This window comes from Bos taurus, chromosome 3, assembly GCF_002263795.3.
Source record: "Bos taurus isolate L1 Dominette 01449 registration number 42190680 breed Hereford chromosome 3, ARS-UCD2.0, whole genome shotgun sequence".
Taxonomy (NCBI): domain Eukaryota; kingdom Metazoa; phylum Chordata; class Mammalia; order Artiodactyla; family Bovidae; genus Bos; species Bos taurus.
The window spans coordinates 66660677-66680049 of NC_037330.1; the positions used below are offsets into that span (position 1 = coordinate 66660677).

A 19373-nucleotide genomic window follows, 5' to 3' on the forward strand; every position below is an offset into this window, starting at 1 on the left:
CATGTACCAAAGGGCACAAAGAGCCCAAGGACTTGAGAAGACAGGCCAGGGAAATGGGGTCACCAGAGGTGGGTTGGTCAACGCGCATGTTCCTGGGAGTCGGGGAAACTCAACCAGAGGGACAAGGGGGCACAGGAGGTGAGGGGGTATGGCCTGGAGGTAGCACCCAATCCTATGGAGGGTGGGGAGGAGGTCTGCACAGAGGAGAGCGTGGTGCTCCTGAGCAGGGGGTGTGGGGCTGCCCAGGAGTGGGGCACACTTTGACAGGCCTGGAGTGGGAGAGATTGGGATGAGGTGGGTGGGGGATCTAGGTTGGGGTGGGGGCTGCACCCAGAAGTCAGTTTTAATGCTAACTAAAATGATGGTTGTACTAAATAAAAAGTGATATTTATATTTTTAATTAGTAATAAATATGGTTTACCATTCCTTGCTTTCTAGAAACTTTTCAGGATCTCTTATTCTCAGTTTCCATAAGATGCTTGCAAATTTATTTTTACTTTGTTAGATAATAGACATATAAAGAAGGCAATTAATAAAAAAGAAACCTACCCTCATTCCAAAAGTTTCATATTTTCCAAGTTTTAGGATTCTCAGTTAATCCCATCTCTTGAACCCCTTCATTCCCAGTCCCAGATATGGAAAATATATACTTGATATTAAAAACACTGTGCAAACTTTAATCTATTAGATAAACAAAACTAAATATTTCTCAAGCTCTTCTCTAACATAGACCTCCTATTATAATTTAATACAGGAGTCCTTCTGGTCCAAGTTTTTTCTCTTCATCTCAGTGCCATCCCTTTAACAGAAACAGGAGTAGAGTTCTTTGCCTCTGTTTTATTTCTCATGTTTAAGGTTGCATCCAAAACTGACATAAATCTCCAGTTTTCTTTTCCTAAATCTCGTTTCCTCTTTATAAGAATGGCTAAGAACTACATTTACATAAACTGAGAATTCCCTGGCAGCCCAGTGGTTAGGACTCAGTGCTTTCATAGCCCATAGGCCAGGGTTTCATCCCAGGTCAAGATCCAGCAAGACACGTGGTGGGGCCAAAAGAAAAAAGAAAAGAAGAACTACATTCACAAAACCCCAAACTCTAATAGCTATAGAGATGATGTACTAAATTTTAGTTGTAAAAAAAATAAATAAATAAAAATAAATTTTAGTTGTAGGATAGGTAATACTTTATCTATTAGCTTACTAAGATCCACAATACTTTCAAAACTATTCCAGGTATCCAAGAACCTGGTTTAACGTAAAGAGAACCTTTTAAAATCAAAAGTACCTTCATAAGATAAGCAAGTAAGAAAACTTTAAAGCTCTACTTCTACATTAAGTCAACACTCAACAAATGAAAATTGGGCACTACATATGAAGGTATTATTGACACCCTTTAAGACCCGGGAGATACTGATATACTGTTTTTTATTTTTGGCCTGTGCCGCGCAATTTGTGGGATCTTAGTCCTCTGACCAGGGACTGAACCTAGGGCCTTGGCAGTGACAGCACACAGTCCTAACCACTGGACCACCAGGGTATCCCTGATAAACTGTTTATATAGCAATGCCAATTAACTTTTTTTAGTATTAGAATAATTCTGTACTTTAACAAATACTCTTTAATCCAAAGATCATTCATCTAATCTACAAATCATTTAACTTGGGAGAAAATGCTTAATCAAGAAAATAATGACAGTGGGTTTTACATAGAAACCATGCCTACCAATCTCACTGATGCTTTTCAGCTCTTATCTCTTTAGATGTGAGAAAATCTCCACAATGTTCACATTTCCTTAAGGAGTTTTAACTGTCATTTAGAGAAAGTTATAAAGGAATTATTTATAAATTAATGGAAAAATATGCATGATTATGAATTCTCTGACATTTTCAAGCATTTTCCACTTGCAATTAAAGTATATGGTTATCCCCAACAATTTTATTCTTAGGTCATATACCCAAGAAAATTAAAAAATTATGTACAGAAAAAGTGGTACAAAAATGTTCAGAGCTGCATTATTCATTATAGCCAAAAAAGTGGAAATAACCTAAATGCCCATCAATTAATGAATGGATAAACAGAATGTGGTATATCCAAACAACAGAATATTATTCGGCCATAAAGCAAAGAACGAGTACTGAATGATACAACATGGGTGTATCTTGAAAACATTATGCTAAGTGAAAGAAACAAACAAAAAAGCCAAATATTGTTTAATCCCACTTATAAGAAATGTCCAGAATAGATGAATCCATAGAAGTAGAAAGTAGATTAGTGTTTGCCAGGGGCTGGAGGAATGGGAAGTGAGTGCTAATGGTTATGTGGTTTCTTTTTAGGGTGATGTAAATGTTCTGAAATTACAAAGTGGCTATATAAGGTGAATATACTAAAACAACTGGATTGTGTACTTTAAAATGGTAAACTTTTTAGCATGAGAATTACATCTCAATAAAGCTGTATAAAGTATATGGTGATTAAAACCTATGTTTTGAATTTCTAAAAGAAGACCATATTCTGCTAAAAGGTGATAGGGTCCAATAAACCTTGTATACCAATTATCCTGAAAATTTCTTTTGAACCAAAATCTTTGTTTCAAAATATCATTCTTACTATAGCTATAAAACAGAAAACAGAATAATTTTTTAAACGTAAATATATTTAAAAAATTAAAACACCTACGAAATGCAATCTATACATATGAAAAAGTAAAATATTTATATGCATAACAAGTAGTAGCAACATCATTCATAAGCAGCAGTTAGTGTTTATTTTCCCCATATTTTGGTTTAACACCATAGTGGTAGTTTATTCTTTTTAGGGAAATTGCATATGGTACATATAGCATATTATGAGTAAGTTATAGAAGACTGTGTAATTGGAAAATTAATTCCAAGTAACAATATTTCCTCTAAAAACACGTTTATTATCAAACAAATTATCCTTAACTAATGGACAATAAAATGTACCTATAATTTAAGTCCAAGATATATAGTTAATTTCCATAAAATTATATATGGCATTTTAAAAACAACCTATTTCTAAAATATCAGTAATTCAGGCAATTGGGATTTCCACAGGAGATAAATTGCCATTAATTTCCTTTTTATGAAGAAAACATCTGTCTTAAGAACATTATAACTATGTTATTAAGAAATGCTACAGCATACTTTTAAAATGAAAACGGTGAAATATATGTATTAGGATATTCTTTTATGGGTACCAGCCCTATAGCAGCATTTCATATGATTTTAATCTAGTTAACCAGATTTCCAAGTAACTTGGGTTCTTCTTTTCTAGAAGTACCCATCACATGTATAGTTTAGTTAAGAATTTAAATTTCCATTATAAATGAGAAGCTATCACACTGACAGTGTAAATATATAAGAAATAAAGTACTTGGATAGCCTGGTACTTTATTAGAAATACATCTATTAACTCCACAGAAATGAATTTTACATGTAAGCAAAATACTAAAAAATTCTGACCTGGGAGAAATGAAATAAAATACAGTGAGTAGTTTTCTCTTCATCTCTAACTGCAAAAATCCCTTTTGCCTTTTTATTTGACCCGTCTCTATTCATGCAATGTAATGAACCCTCAAAATAATTTACATGTCTTTATACAGAATTCACATCTACATCAGTAAATGGCCAGTCCTTTTATATTTTCAGTGCCTTATCAAAATATGGTTAACAAAGTTTTTCATTCTATGAGGCAGGAAGATGTTTCCTAAGTACTTCTTTGGACGATGAGGATATAGTATCCGGGAAGGAAACCTCAAATTCTATTAGAAGGTCACCACGTTGGTCAGGATTTTTCGGGAATGGTAGCCCATATCCAATAATTCTTCGCCTCATTCCAGGTTTCACAATATCATTTATTGTCATAGGTATGGTTCTTCCATCCATGGTTGGCACATTAATTGAGCAGCCGCACAATGCCTAAAATGAACCAAATAAAATTAACAAACTTCAAAATATAAAAGTCTAAACAAAAATATTACCAGCTGTGAAGAATGATTCTAAGGTAAACTTTTAACCCCCAAAAGAATATCAATAATTTTAAGACTTTTTCCCCACTAGAAAGTCCCTTCAGGATACACATAATCAGATAGTTTACAAAAGAAGGAAAGGAGAAGGGGAAAGAAAGGAAAAGGAAAAAGGAAAAGAGGAGGAAAGAATGTCTTTCACATTGTTCTAGAATGAAATGAATTGTTTGAGGCTGCTATTACAACATTCAAGTTGCAAGGATGGAATGGGAGAAGAGAAGAGGGAGAAATTAAGAACCAGAAAGAAAAAGATAGGAGCAACTATATACTTCTCCAGAGTGAAAACATTAGAACAATAAATACATTTATTGTTTTAGTCAGTAAATATTTACTGAGTACCATACATGCCATATATTTCTGCTAGATGCTGAACATATAGGGACCATGAACACAGACCCCACCTCAAGGAATGCACAAAGGATTCAGAAGCAAACCAGTAATAATAACTTTACAGTATAAAGTTGTCAGAGAAGTATGTGCAGAATTCTTGTCTGAGACAAAGGGCACTCAATGTACCCTCTTAGCTTCTGGGAATACAGATTGCTTGAGGTAAGCACCGGACCATTAGTAAGTGTTGAGGTAGAGCAAGGAACAGCAGTGTTCCATAGAGGACAACTCAGACAAATACAGAGGTATACAAGATAATAATATATCAAACTTAGGGAAATGTATACACATGTATGGATAGAATTTAGATTAAAAACAACCTGTTAGTTTAAGCTAAAGAGTTTAGACTTTATGGTAGATGCTCTATGAAGTTATTAAAGAATTTTAAGCAGGGAACTGACATGGGCATATTTGCAGGATTATAATCCAATTTGAGAAACAGTGCCTAAAAATAGAATAAATACAAACTAATGTATTAAAGCAGTACCCTCATAACTTATTTTCCCTTTTAATGCCTTGTTTGTTATATAATTATTAACTCAAGTTAACAACTTTGGAAGAAATCTTATACATGGACTAAGGTAATGAGATTACAATGCAGATTTGACAAACTGCAAAAACAAAGTACAGATAATCCATACTAGGTAGGCCTCATTGTATATAATCTCGTTAGCACTTAAAATTGGCATTTAAATTGTTAGTATAAATAACTGAACTTAGAAAATATAATCTTATCCACAAGACGCAAAGTAGTAGTACTACTTTAGAGGGTTCTTATGAAAATTGTAAGAATGCTGTGTAGTAAACATTAATGTTAGTTATTATTTAGATAAATTCCCTAAGATTACAGGCATAATTCTGTTTGGTTTCAGAATCCAATATCCTACTAACTTACCTCTCGTAAACTAATTTTAGCAGTATAAATTATATTTGACCCATCCCTTTTGAATTTGGGGTGATCTTTATCTTTAATGACAAAAACAATGTCTGCTGGAATACTAGTTGGTGTTTCATCTCCTTCCCTTGGAAAAGTAATTTTGGTGCCTTCTTTCCACCCTTTTTTAATCTCGATGGTGAGAATTTTGTCCTCAGTTCTATAACTCCTTCCATCAGGGTTTAACCTCTTCCGAGAAATCTTCATTCGTTTGGTACAACCACTATATATTTCTTCAAGTGATACTCTAAGTTCATGAATAACTGGAGGATCTTGTTTGAGGCGGGATGGGCCCACAGAATTCCTGTCCCTTGGATATCCATTCATGCTGAATCCAAAGGCGCCAAAAGGATCTCCATCTACTTCCATTTCATCAGAATCTCTACCACCACCCATCCGTCTTCCAAAGAAAATTTCAAAGGGGTTGGAACCTCCAAAAAACGCTGCAAATGTGGCATGAGGATCACCATGAAAGGTGTACCGGAAGGTACCTCCTTGTCCATCAGTGCCTCCTGCTCCGCCTTTCAACCCTAAACGACAAGATAAGCGTGGTTAGAAAAATACTTATAACTCTTGAAAGTTAAACTTGGAAAAATTGTATTACTCATAAACTTTGGCTAACTTGGGTTGCTATTTATTAATATTGGTCAGAAATGCCATTATAACTAAATACAAAAGAGCCATATAACTACCAATCATTCCACCCTAAGTTAAATTTTTAGCTTTCAAATTCTTTATCCAAATCCCCATCTTTAACGATAATTTATTTCCAACTTTTTGTTCCATGCATAAAAAAGAAAATAAATAAAAATTGGGAACCTCTTATAAGCTACTGGTTTGATGATCTGAAGTATATAAATTTAGGTTTTTAAAAAATGTCATTCAAGGGGTGGGGGGAGGGAAGGATTGGGAATTTGGGATTAGCAGATGCAAATCACAATATATAGGATGGATAAACAACAAGGTCCTATTGTATAACACAGAAACTATATTCAATATCCTGTGACAAACCATAATGGAAAAGAATATGTACATGGATAACTGAATTACTTTGCTGCACAGCAGAAATTAATATAACACTGTAAATCAACTCTACTTCAAATATATAATCTTAAAAATAGCAAAAAAAAAAAAAAAAGATGTCAATCGAAAGGTCTTCGGTAATCAATGCAAACAAAATATGTAACCTAAATCTTTTGAGCACCATCATTATCAGCGAACACAAATCAGTGATATAAAATATCATATTCAAAATAACTTTTTATTTCAGATCATCTTTCACTGTTTAAAAATTAAAATAGAACTCATTCATGGCAGAAAGGGAAAAAAATTCCATTAACAGAAAATTTTAGACATTAAAATTACTATCTATATCCTAAATAATGAAATTGTTTACTTAGGCATATCACATGATAGCATTAATTTCAACAGCATGTAAAAAGAAAACTGAAATCATGAGCTGTAAACCCTTTTGACCTGTAAGACCTTTGGGCTGGTTATTTTTGTCTATTATGGACAACCTGCTTCCGACACCAAGACAGTGACTCTTCGATCCTGCTCTCTAAGACTCAACTAAGCAATTAGTAATTCACAAGAGATAACATATTTGAAGTAGCATTTTCTACTACATACTGACGAAAGATTCTACTAAAACCTACAAAACAACAGTATAGTGATTTTCTAAGGGATCAATACTGACAAGGATTTATATCATTACAGTCTCAGCAAAGTTTCTGGATGATCCTTATGGGCATTCCTGACAAAGGAGACAAGCAGGAACAGAACCTAAAAATTATAAAACTGTAAAAAAAAAAAAAAACAAGAGAATTAAACTAAGAGGTTCAAATATGTTCATCAGTGAGTAATCTGAGGGCAGGAAACACATTTTATTTATTTTTGCACTGTTCATGCATACAGTTCTGAAAATGACGGCCACTCATGTTTGCTGAATAAAGGGAAGAACTAATTCTTAAAGTGTTAGAAACAAACACTAAAATGTGTCTTCAGTGTCAAGACAGAGAAAGGCAGAAACAAAAACAATATAAAGTATAATTACACATACACATATGAGAAATTTAACAGTAAAAAACTCTACTCAAGTCACTCAGCATACTTTCTCAGTTTTAAATATCTTATTCTATTTGGCACCTTTCACTCAGGATATGCCTTGTAGAAAACAATGACAAGCATAAGTAGGACAAGAACTTTTAACATACAACTCGTTCAAAACTCCTTTCTCTAAATTCTAGTGGTACAGTTATAACTCCAAATGTTAAAAAAAGCTAGTGGCAGATTTTTTTTTTAAATGATAGAATATGTGTATAACTCAAGGTCATTACAATGTGATTAAACCAATACTAAATTATTTCAATCACTCCATCTTTCATCCCACAGAGTATAACGATTTAACAGAGTTCATAAAGTAAATTGAATAAACTAGCCTGCCCAATTGAACCCTTCACAAGATAAAATCTAAATGTTTTGGATGTATAATGGATTCATGAAAAGAAAGAATTACATTTTAAGTTATTACATCATGGGTTTGGCTTTTCCCTAAAAGCCCTTTGCCAAAAATGGTAACTCAATCAGGATTACTGAGTCCCTGAGAAGATTCACACACTGTCTGAACTGACATTCATCAAAGATAACAAACAGCCTCCAATAAAGCTTTGACACTAAATAGTCAACTGTGTACTACTGTGACTGAGAAAATCCTACCAAAATTCACACCAATATAACATGAATTATTATGCAAGTATCACTTGCGTTGCCCAGCACTTGAACAAGCCTGTCATCAACTATACAGTCAACTTTTCACTACATACATTTTGACTGCTCATGGAAAATTTTAGTATGCAGCTAGACTACCTATGCTATCCAAAATTTTTTCTAGACACCATCATCACTTCGTGTGAGCAAGAAATGTACCCCAGAGTCAACATTTACTTATGTTGTACCAAGACTGCTATTATTTAAAAAACAAGCAACCAACCAATTTGCAATCCAAAAAAAAATTATGTCTGGGATATTATTCATAACAATGATATCCATTAATTAGTTGATTAAAGTTTATCAAAAGCAGCAGCACTGGAGAAAAATCAGGACTTCAAGGGAAAAAAATTATATGACCTTAATAACTGCTGAGGCCTGGCGTGCTGCGATTCATGGGGTCGCAAAGAGTCGAACACGACTGAGCGACTGAACTGAACTGAATATGTAAAAATCCAAATTTATAACAATACTTAAGAGTTAACTAGCACAGTGAGATTCTTTAAAGTTTTGATTCATAGAAATCCAATTTACTTATTTTTTTAAATATATAGTAAATAGATTGTTAATTAACTATATAAAGAACAGAAACAGCAAACTAGTATAAAGATTAATAGCTAGTATAAAGATTAATGTACTAAGCACAGATTTGATCATATAAATACTACCTTTCAGTACTTAAATTTTAAGTTATTGAGTGAAACATAATAAAAAAAGGAAGATATGAAGAGAAAGAAATGTTAGAAAACCAGGCCACTATAAGGATGAGTTACTGAAAATCTGTTTTTATGTCTTTTAATATGAACTTCTGTTGACATTCACAGAACAATTCAGAACTAAACCTAAAACTCTGGAGGAGAAATTAGATCAAAATTCAATTTCAAGTGTCAGTAGTCCTTTGTTTTTTGTTTTCAAATTATTCAACTATGGAGAAATGTCTCTCTTATAAAACAATTTTATTTATTCCATACTATAAAAGTAACCCATTGTAAATATACCATGGTCTTAGTGAAGTTATAGAACTGTGCAGCCATCACCACAATCCAGTTATAAAACATTTCCATCAACCCAAAGAGTATTTTCATTTCTATTTGGAGTTAATCCTTGCTACCACCTCTAGCTCTAGGCAACCACTGATCTGTTTTGTCTATAAATTTGCCTTTTCCATGCATTTCATATAAATGGAATAATAGAATATGTAGTCATTTATATGATTTATAATGTTTGAGGTTATTTCATTTACAAAGCATGTTTTATTAAATCAGTCCTTTTAATTGCTAAGTAGTGTGTGTGTATACATATATACCACACTTCATTTATCCATTTACTAAAAGATGATACTTTCGGATATTTTCATTTGGGGCCATCACAAATGATGCTGCTATGAACACTCACGTACATGTCTTTGTGTGGACCTGCATTTTCATTTCTCTTTTATAGATTCCCAGGAGTGGAAATGCTGGGTCATACGGTAAATTTAAAACATCTCTTTTTTTATCCAGCTTTTTTAAAACCCAGCATTTAAAATTGTGGATATTAGACATTTTCAAAACACAAATATACTGGGATCACTGGCTATCTTAGGTCCTAAATATATAAATTTAGCACGTTTAACTCATGCAATTCTCAGTTCATGGTTTATTCCCATAGCTTCAGGTTGTAAAAGAGAATATAATAATTCGGGGGGAAAGTGTACCAGGTAAATTAGCGTTTTGTTACTTCTAGAGAAACACAGAGGGCTATGCAACCAGGCCTGCAAGCACAAACAGATCAATGACAGGCAAAGAAACAAAAATATTTTTCTACGTTTTAACAGTATACTTAATGAGATACTTTGAATAAAGGATAAATAATTTTAATGCTTTTCTGTAAAGGAAGAATAATTTCTAAAACATAATCAAATAACTTTCATTTTAACTGTATTTTAAAGCAATATAAGTAGAAAATAGTATTTCTGAATAATATATTTCAATGCTTTAAAAAACTTATTCTTCCCTCACTATTACTTTTATTGCTTATATCAACTATCTAAAAGACTTGGGGTACACAGATGATCCTGTTTTTTAAAAATTCACTTCACTGATGATGCTCAGTAAAAATCAAACTGGAGAAATATAACTCAAGAAAAACACTATTAAGAGGTAATGTTAAGCCAAGAAAAATGTATCATTTGGTGACTTGAAAATTCTGAAGATAAATATCCTTAGAAACACTAAATCTTATGGTTTAGTTATAGACAGATTTGGGCTGTTAGTGAGGTGTGGATTAAATCAATGGGTATTTGCTTTTTCATGGGAATTCATAGTGTTATATCATGTTTGTAGATTTCTTTACAAAAATTACAAAATAACTTCTTCAGAAAGAGTAGTATATAGCTAGTAGTATCTGAGAATCTTGCTTAGCTTTTGAGATGAAGAAACAAATCATAGTATTTTGAGTAGTACAGCCATAAGGAACCAGCAGGACTGAACTGCCCACTACTTGCTTTTTTCAGTCTTTACTTTGCAGGAACCTGACACTGCAGGTCCTCATAGCAGCAGAAACTGCAATTTGGGGCAACTCAGATCAAAAAGAAAAAGCATAACAAGAAAAAAAAAAACAACCTCTACACAATTACCCTGCTTAACTAAATTTAACTTTTTAACTCAAAATACAGTTACCACTTCATTGAATTTTAAGATAGATTTTTAATTAGGGAAATTTAACATTAAATGCAATAAAGCAAAAAAAAGTTTTCATAACTACAATGAATGATTTTAAAATAATATTTGGGGAGAAAAATTAGTAATAAAATAACTTAGTCCTGATATAAAAAGTTGAAATTCCAGAACTTGTAAAAATTAAAATGTTCTTGTTGTCAATCAGCAATTTTAAATAGTCTTACTTTACAGCTACATTTATATGGCGATGATGGACAATTTAAAATCCAGAATGATAAAAGGATAATCTTAAATTTTACTTCCATTTACTGTATTCAACTAGTTTCAGATCTCACAATCCAAGAAATAAAAGTGTGGCAGGGAGAGGAAAGGGAAGTTATCATGCCTTCCTCTACACCTAGATAGTAAAATTTCAAATGAAATAATGTTATCTTAAAGTAAATCAGTCATTGTTCTAAGGAGGTGGCCATTTTAGGTCAAAAATTGCATTTCTGAGATCTCATTTTCTTGGCACACAATTACTGTTTACAATTAAGCTAAAAACTTGTTCTGGTATTTTATGACATCAGGAAAATTCTTTCCTCTCCAGGCAGAATGCCAAAAACAACTACAGCTAAATGCCTGGGCCTTCGGCTTCTCAGAGAGAAGATTCTGTCCTGTTTAATCTAAACTAGCTTTGCCATAAGAAAAAAGGCAAAAAACTTCTTTTGTTTTTGTGAATAAAATATAAACTACCCAGAGTTTGAACTGCCAATCTTAAGATTTTAAATGACTGAAGAATCTTTATTGGCTCTGACAGAAAATTCATTAGAAAAAAAAAAAAAAAAAAACAGGTTGCATAAGACTTTTGACACAATTTCTTAATGAGTATGGGAATTTAAGGTTTCTTTTCAAATACAATGTCAACAATACAAATCTAATGGGAGAACGTATATATTGCACAAAATGTCAAAATCCAAAAAAGGACAAACAAGTACATTTCATTCATAGCTATGTAACATTCATTCATATGATCAGGGATGAAATCTTGCTTTTATCCATTATTTGTCTTTCTACTTTTGAAATGTCAGAGAATTTAATAACCAGAAAGCTGATAGAGAAAAAAGAGAGACAGAAAGATATACACTGAATTCTTACCTTCCTCCCCAAACTGATCATATATTTCTCTCTTTTTAGGATCACTCAATACTTCATAAGCTTCTGCGACCTCTTTAAATCTTTCCTCTGCCTGAGGAGATTTGTTCTTGTCCGGATGAAATCTGAGGGCTTGTTTTCGGTAAGCCTTTTTAATATCTTCATCTGAAGCTCCTTTTTCAATTCCCAAAATGCAATAATAGTCTTTCCCCATTTCGAGTGCCTTGAAATGAACTTAGATTTCCCTTTGTGAAAGAAAACAGCGTCCCCAGTCTTAGCAATACAATGATTCTAAGGAAAATAAACCAAGCTGGGTATTTTAAAAGTTAAAGCAAATCAGCAATTCAGCTTCGCTGTCTTAAGGCAGCAAGCAGACAGCGCCTCAGTATTTAATTCCTTCCCCAACGGCTCACTTACAGATAAATATACACTACACGGGAGACGGCCTCCTTCTAGATCCTCCCATTTTCACTACGTGTCTCTGCACTTTCTAGAACAGCAAATGCTACAGGACGTCACTTCCCCAGCTGCCTCTAGTACCGAGCTAGGTTTTCTCCTCCTCCATGATTAACTATTCCTTTTCCTTCTGGCTCCACCATACTTGTTTCCTTTTTAAGAGGCCAAGTGGATTAAGAAACCAGTATATCAGCATAGAATATCATAACTACACATTTACTTAATCCATTCTAAGTGAAAAAGCAACAAAAAAATCATTATAGCCATTAAGTATCTTATTAAAATTAGATACATACAAATGAAGTTATTTTAATTTCAACTTCAAGTCATTCAAGATATACAGTATTAAAATATGGTTTAAATTAAAATTGTCAAATAATTTGTGTCATTTTCAAAATTCCTAGGGTCTGCAATCAAAAATGCCAGGAATTTCACATTGTAAAAGACTATATATCATAAGTATCAAACACAATATTTTAAAATAAGTAAAGGACTTAAATATGTCTTTAGCTGATGATTTTGGTAAGTTTTGTGGGGTTTTTTGTAGTATGCAAGAGTTAATATTAATAGTTCAGGCAGACTAATACTTGTGAAAGCTTCATATCTGATTTAGTTACTTCAACTAAAACAGAATGAGATCCGCCCTCCTCATTCCTAGGGTCACTATTTAAAGAATTTTTGTGCTGCTTCCGGAAAGACAGGAAAAAGTATCAGGTTTCAGGCAGTAAAAACTCAACGTTTCTTTTAAGACTTTAACTGGATCAGCTTACAATCTGGATATGCTATTTACAAGGTATAATATGAGAAATATTTTTTTCTTTTAAAAACACATTTTCCCTAATTATAAACACTCATTGAAGATTTTGGAAAACAGAAAGAAAAAAGACAGAACAAAAGTTTTTAATCTTAAAAAACTTCCTATCTTACCACTTTAGATAATTCTCAATAAATGTCAGTGTATTTCCTTCTAATCCTTTCTTTTCCTATGAATATTTATGGTTATTTTCTGTAGTTTTCTATTTTTTAAAAAGTTTACATCATATATCATTTATACACTGTTTTGATGCCTGCTTTTCTAATATATATTTTGGATATTTATAAGAAATATTTTCAGTGTATATAACTCATCTTTTATCTTCTACATAGTTTCTTCCTTCATCTTTTCAAAACTGTTCCTAGTTCTAATATTGTAAAGATGGATTGATAAGAAAATATCAAAAGAATTGCACAGAGCACTGTATTTAAATATCTTAAGTCTGTAAAATGAAAAGAAAAAAGAGCATTTATGAGAAAAACTAAATGTACATATATGTGTAGGATAATGAAAAGGCAGTGATCACGTTAAGCTTTAACAATATGGGAACGCCTACTCTATAAACCAAGCAGCCTTACGAAAATGATTCAGCAGTTCTTTCATAATGTTCATCTTTGTGCATTTAAACAGCTAAGATTTACTATTTCTCAAAACTCTTCTTTAAAAACACCTTGGTATAGGAAAGTATAATATCTATCTAGCCTACTTACAGGTTACAGAGGTTTGTAAGCTATTCAGCAAAAATTTTTAGTACCACCAAGGAATACTTAATGTCAAAGATAAACTTTCCAAGTCCAAAAAACTTGGGGGAAAATGCTAAGATCAAAAGTTACCTTAAGACTCTTACTTTTTAGAAAAGCATATTGCAATTTGGAATCCAGTGCAAGGACCAGCACTGAGAGTAGAATAAAAATATAATAAAAATAATGTATTCTAGAATTAGTTTCTAAAAAAAGTCCATTAAATATTCATTATCAAAGAACACTGGTATAGCAGTATAAAAAGTATTAAATTGTTCTGGAGGGCAATTCTGGGAACTAAAAAAAAAAAACCAGATTCTTATCTGATTCAATCATTTTCAGAGAGCTAGAAATATTATTAGGAATTGACATATTAAATGATTTTAGAAGCCAAAGACTACTAGATCTTTCGCATTTCTGAAAGATGCATTACATATCAACAAATGGAAAGAAATCTGGCTTATCACGCAGAGAGAAGGGTGATAAACGATTTTCATATTTTTTCAAATAGCATAAATAACAAAAGGATTAGAGTAGCAGCGGTGAAATGCAAGAATTCACCTCAACTTGGAATTCCAAGTTAATAAGGAGGCAATTATAAGACTTTAAATGAAAAAATTCTAACTAGGTTTTGTTAAAATAAGCAGTATAAATAATTCTTTCCAACATTTGGGAATGGTTTATTTAAAATGATTTTAGAAGCACTATAAATATCATACCTGGAAATTTGTCCTTAGAAAATAATAAGAAAAATTATATATACAAATATACCCACTGCAATTACACGCAAGAGGGTAATAAATCAATGTGGTCATTATTAAATTACATAGTACTTGAGAAACATTTTACTCTTACATTTACTTTTTCAGACTGAGTTGTCTCTTCTACCACTTAAGAGCTGAAAATCCATTACACAATCACTTTGTATTGAATTTTCTTCATCCGAGTTTGTTTGAGATGAATGGGGGTGGCTTTTTCTTTTGCGGGGGTGGGGGGGGGGGCGGTAAAGAGCAGTTGTTTCCCTGTAAATAATTATCGTGACAATAGAGTGTGTAAAAGGAACAATAATGGCAGCCTGTAGGGTAAATGGAGCAGAGATGTAAACAACATTCATTTAATAAATGTATTTTTAAAAACCAAAAAAATTACATAATAAGTCTATTTGAAACACTTTAGAAATTACATAAATCATTGCTTATTTGATTTTATAGGTATGTGTATATGTGGCAGAAAGCATGAAGAGAACAAAAACTAACGAGTTAGGAAAGCATACATTTTTTTCCTTTAATTTCTTTAAGGCTCTATATTTTTAACAAAAGATATGAAATTAGCATTTGTGTTTTTTTATTTTTACTATTCAAACACTGATGAGATTATTCCATGAAAACACAATTTTCTTCCTTTTATTAAAAGAAAATTACAAACACTGAGATTCTTTAATGGTTGCAGTTTACAAGGTCAAGTTCTTATGCTGGGGTAGAGGTGGATCCTCTCTAACTGAAGGACAGTTAAAATGTATTTTAAAGAAATGATTTTAATTTTTCAACCAAATCATAAAACTTTATATTTATTATTTTGTTTATAAAAGTTAATAGCAACAAAGCTTTTGTGCTTAATAATAAGTTTGAGGGGAGTCAAGGGCCAGAATCAAATATTCTAATGACATTACATTTTATTTTTAATAGATTTAACAAAATTCCCTTCTTGGAATATTATACTTTAATAATAAGTACAGAGAAATTATTTTTTAAAGAAGTATGAGTTCTTTATTTGATAATCACAATTTAAATATTAAATATGTTTAGATAATGAGAGCTAAAGGTAGCATTTTAACTACAAAAAAAAAACTAGAAGTTTATAACTAATCATTCAACTGATACCATCTTTACCTTCTACTTTGGCTTTATTCATAGATGATAAGAAAACAAGTTTTATTTCTCCAACTCACAAACCATTTCTCAGTTTATAATAAATACAGAGAAAGACAGTATGCCTTCTAAAGTCTCAGATGAAAGTACTATTAAAATTTACATCACTGAAATACTTGAAGACAAATGATTTCTAACAGTTTACTGATATTCCTGCTGAAAACTTCTATTAATATTTAATTAATTCCTTAACTGGGTACATTCAGACCTGAAATTTCTCATCTAGTATTAATGTTAGTAAATTATAACTTCCATTCCCTGATGCTTCTTATCCAAGAATAAGTAAACCAAGTCTTTTATACCTTGTTTAACAGTGTTGGAGATATTTGAATAGTGGCTATAAAATCTCCTAAGGTGCATCAGGGAATATTGATAGTGTAATGGTTAAAAGCACAGACTCTGGAGTTAGACTACCTGTATTAGAATCCTGGCAATACCACCTATTGGTTGTGTGGCCTTGGACTTAAACCTCTCTGAGCCTCAAGTTTCCTTATCTGTAAAACAGGATTGATATTACTACCTACTTCAGAGGGCTGGAGGGAGGATTAAATGAGATAAATGTGTGATGTACTTAAATGTGATTGGCAAATAATGATGTCCATGGAAGTGTTAGCTACTATTATGACAGTGCTTATCATATGAACTAGAAGAATTTTTTCCTAGAAAAACGATTACTGTAACATGTGTGTAACAAAATACCCTTATTTACAAGCACACGCATCCACTCACACAAAGCTATCCAACTAAGAAATGGCCTTTTCCAAATATTCCAGTTAATATTTTCTACTTACTCATTTTGACTATGTTTAAAATTTTAAATCATCTTAAATCATTCTGTTATACGTGGTATTCATTGTGTTCAAACACACTGTATTTCAAATACAGTAATTAAGACAGTATGGTGCTGGTGAAAGAACAATAGATCAGAAAAGGCAAGCAGATCAATAAAACAGAATAGGGAGCCCAAAAATAAACTCATATAGTCAACTTATCTTTGACCAAGTAACGAAGGAAATACAATAGAAAAAAGATGTTTCTCATAGTGTTTGAACTACTGGACACCCACTTGTAAAGAAATGTATCTAGATACAGACTTCATACCTTTCACAAAAAATAACTCAAAATGGATCGCAGACCTAAATGGAAAATGATAAAACTCCTTAGAGCAGACGAAAAAAATCTATATGACATTTGTTTTGGCAATGCTTTTTATTTTAAAAAATATGATAACAAAGGCACAGTTCATGAAAGAAAGCGTTAATAGGCTGGATTTCATTAAAATTAAAATTTTCTACTGAAAAAGACACTGATAGAAGGATGAAAAGACAAAGCATAGACAGTAAGAAAATATTTCAAAAGATATATCTAGTAAGGGATTGTTATCAAAATACATAAATAACTCTTAAAACTCAACAATAAGAGAACAACTCAGTTTAAAAGATGAGTTAACATTTTTTAGACCTTAACAAACACCTTAACACATGTCAGCAAAGAAGATATACAGATGGTAAATAAGCATATAAAAATGTGAAAGTCACTCAGTTGTGTCTGACTCTTTGCGATCCCATGGACAGTCCATGGAATTCTCCAGGCCAGAATACTGGAGTGGGTAGCCTTTCCCTTTTCCAGGGGGACCTTCCCAACCCAAGGATCGAACCCAGGTCTCCCACATTACAGGCAGATTCTTTACCAGCTGAGCCACAAGGGAAGCCCAAGATTACTGGAGTGGGTAGCCTATCCCTTCTCCAGTGGATCTTCCCGACCCAGGAACTGAACTGGTGTCTCCTGCATTGCAGGTGGATTCTTTACCAACTGAGCTATCAGGGAAGCCCTAAGCATACAAAGATGCTCCATAATGTACGTCATCAGTTCAGTTAAGTTGCTCAGTCATGTCCGACTCTTTGCAACCCCATGAACTACAGCACGCCAGGCCTCCCTGTCCACCACCAGCTCCCGGAGTTCACCCAAACTCATGTCCATCGAGTCGGTGATGCCATCCAGCCATCTCATCCTCTGTTGTCCCCTTCTCCTCCTGCCCCCAATCCCTCCCAGCATCAGGGTCTTTTCCAATGAGTCAACTCTTCGCATGAGGTGGCCAAAGTATTGGAGTTTCAACTTTTGCATCAGTCCTTCCAAAGAACACCCAGGACTGATCTCCTTTAGAATGGACTGGTTGGATCTCCTTGCAGTCCAAGGGACTCTCAAGAGTCTTCTCCAACACCACCGTTCAGAAGCATCATCAGGGAAATGCAAATTAAAACGATAAAATATCATAACACACCTATTAGAATGGCCAAAATTCAGAACTCTGGCAGTACCAATGCTGGCATAGAATAATAGTTACTCTCTTTCAGTGCTGGTAGGCATGTCTTCTACTTTGACAGAGAGTTTGGTGATTTCTTACAAAACTAAAATACATTTATTGTGTGATCTGGCAATCATGTTCCTTGGTATTCCTCAGAAGAGCTGAAAACCAACATCCACACAAAAACTTGCACATGAATGTTTATAGCAGCTTTATTCATAAGTGCCAAAACTTGGACACAATGTCCTTCAGTAGGTGAATAAACTGTGGTAAAATTCCATTCAGACAATGGAACATTATTCAGCACTAAAAATGACTTTCTCAAAATAAAATAAATTTAAAAATAAGAAAGTTAAAAGAAATTAGCCATCAAACCATGTAAAAACATGGAGGAAACAAATGCATATTACTAAATCAAAGAAGCCAGTCTGAAAAGGCTACACGCTATATATTATTTTCAAAAAGGCAAAACTATGGAGACAATAAAAAGATCAGCTGTTGCCAAGGGTTAGTGGGAAGGGAAGGATAAATAGGTGGGGTACAGAGGATTTTAAGGTAGTGAAACTACTCAGTATGATACCGAAAGGTAGGCACATGTCAATATACAGATTTGTCCAAACTCATAGAATATACAACACCAAGAGTGAAACCTAATGTAAATTATGGACTCTGGGTGATAATAATTTATTAGTATCAATTCATGGGGCTACCCTGGTAGCTCAGCTGGTAAAGAATCTACCTGCAGTGCAGGAGACCCCGGTTCAATTCCTAGGTCAGGAAGATTCTCTGGAGAAGGGATAAGCTACCCACTCTAGTATTCTTGGGCTTCCCTGGTGGCTCAGTCAGTAAAGAATCCACCTGCAATGCGAGATTGAGACCTGGGTTTGATCCCTGGGTTGAGAAGACGCCTTGGAGGAGGGCATGGCAACCCACTCCAGTATTCTTACCTAGAGAATCCCCATGGACAGAGGAGCCTGGCAGGCTGTAGTCCATAGGGTCACAAAGAACTGGATACGACTAACCGACTAAGCACACACAGCATAAGTTCATGAGTTGTAAACATATGTTCCATCTATAGTGGGAGATGTTGATAATGTAGCGGGGGGCGCTATGCATGTGTAGAGGCAGGAGGTATATGGGAAAATTCTGTATTTCTGTACCTTCCATTCAGTTGTGCTGTGAACCTAAAACTGACCTAAAA

General features: G+C 33.3%; 1 protein-coding gene across 4 annotated transcripts in view; it reads right to left on the reverse strand.

The window, feature by feature from the left end:
* Positions 1-2632: 2632 nt before the first annotated feature.
* DNAJB4 (DnaJ heat shock protein family (Hsp40) member B4) overlaps positions 2633-19373 on the reverse strand; it is a 43998-nt gene continuing 27257 nt past the window's right edge. The window contains exons 1-3 of one of the 4 annotated variants that reach the window (XM_059884839.1): positions 11933-12330; positions 5328-5896; positions 2633-3938 (exon numbers count right to left, since the gene is read on the reverse strand). In XM_059884839.1, coding sequence (XP_059740822.1) covers positions 3705-3938; positions 5328-5896; positions 11933-12143 — 1014 coding nt within the window. In that variant the 5' untranslated portion in view covers positions 12144-12330 and the 3' untranslated portion in view covers positions 2633-3704. 4 annotated transcript variants of the gene reach the window in all.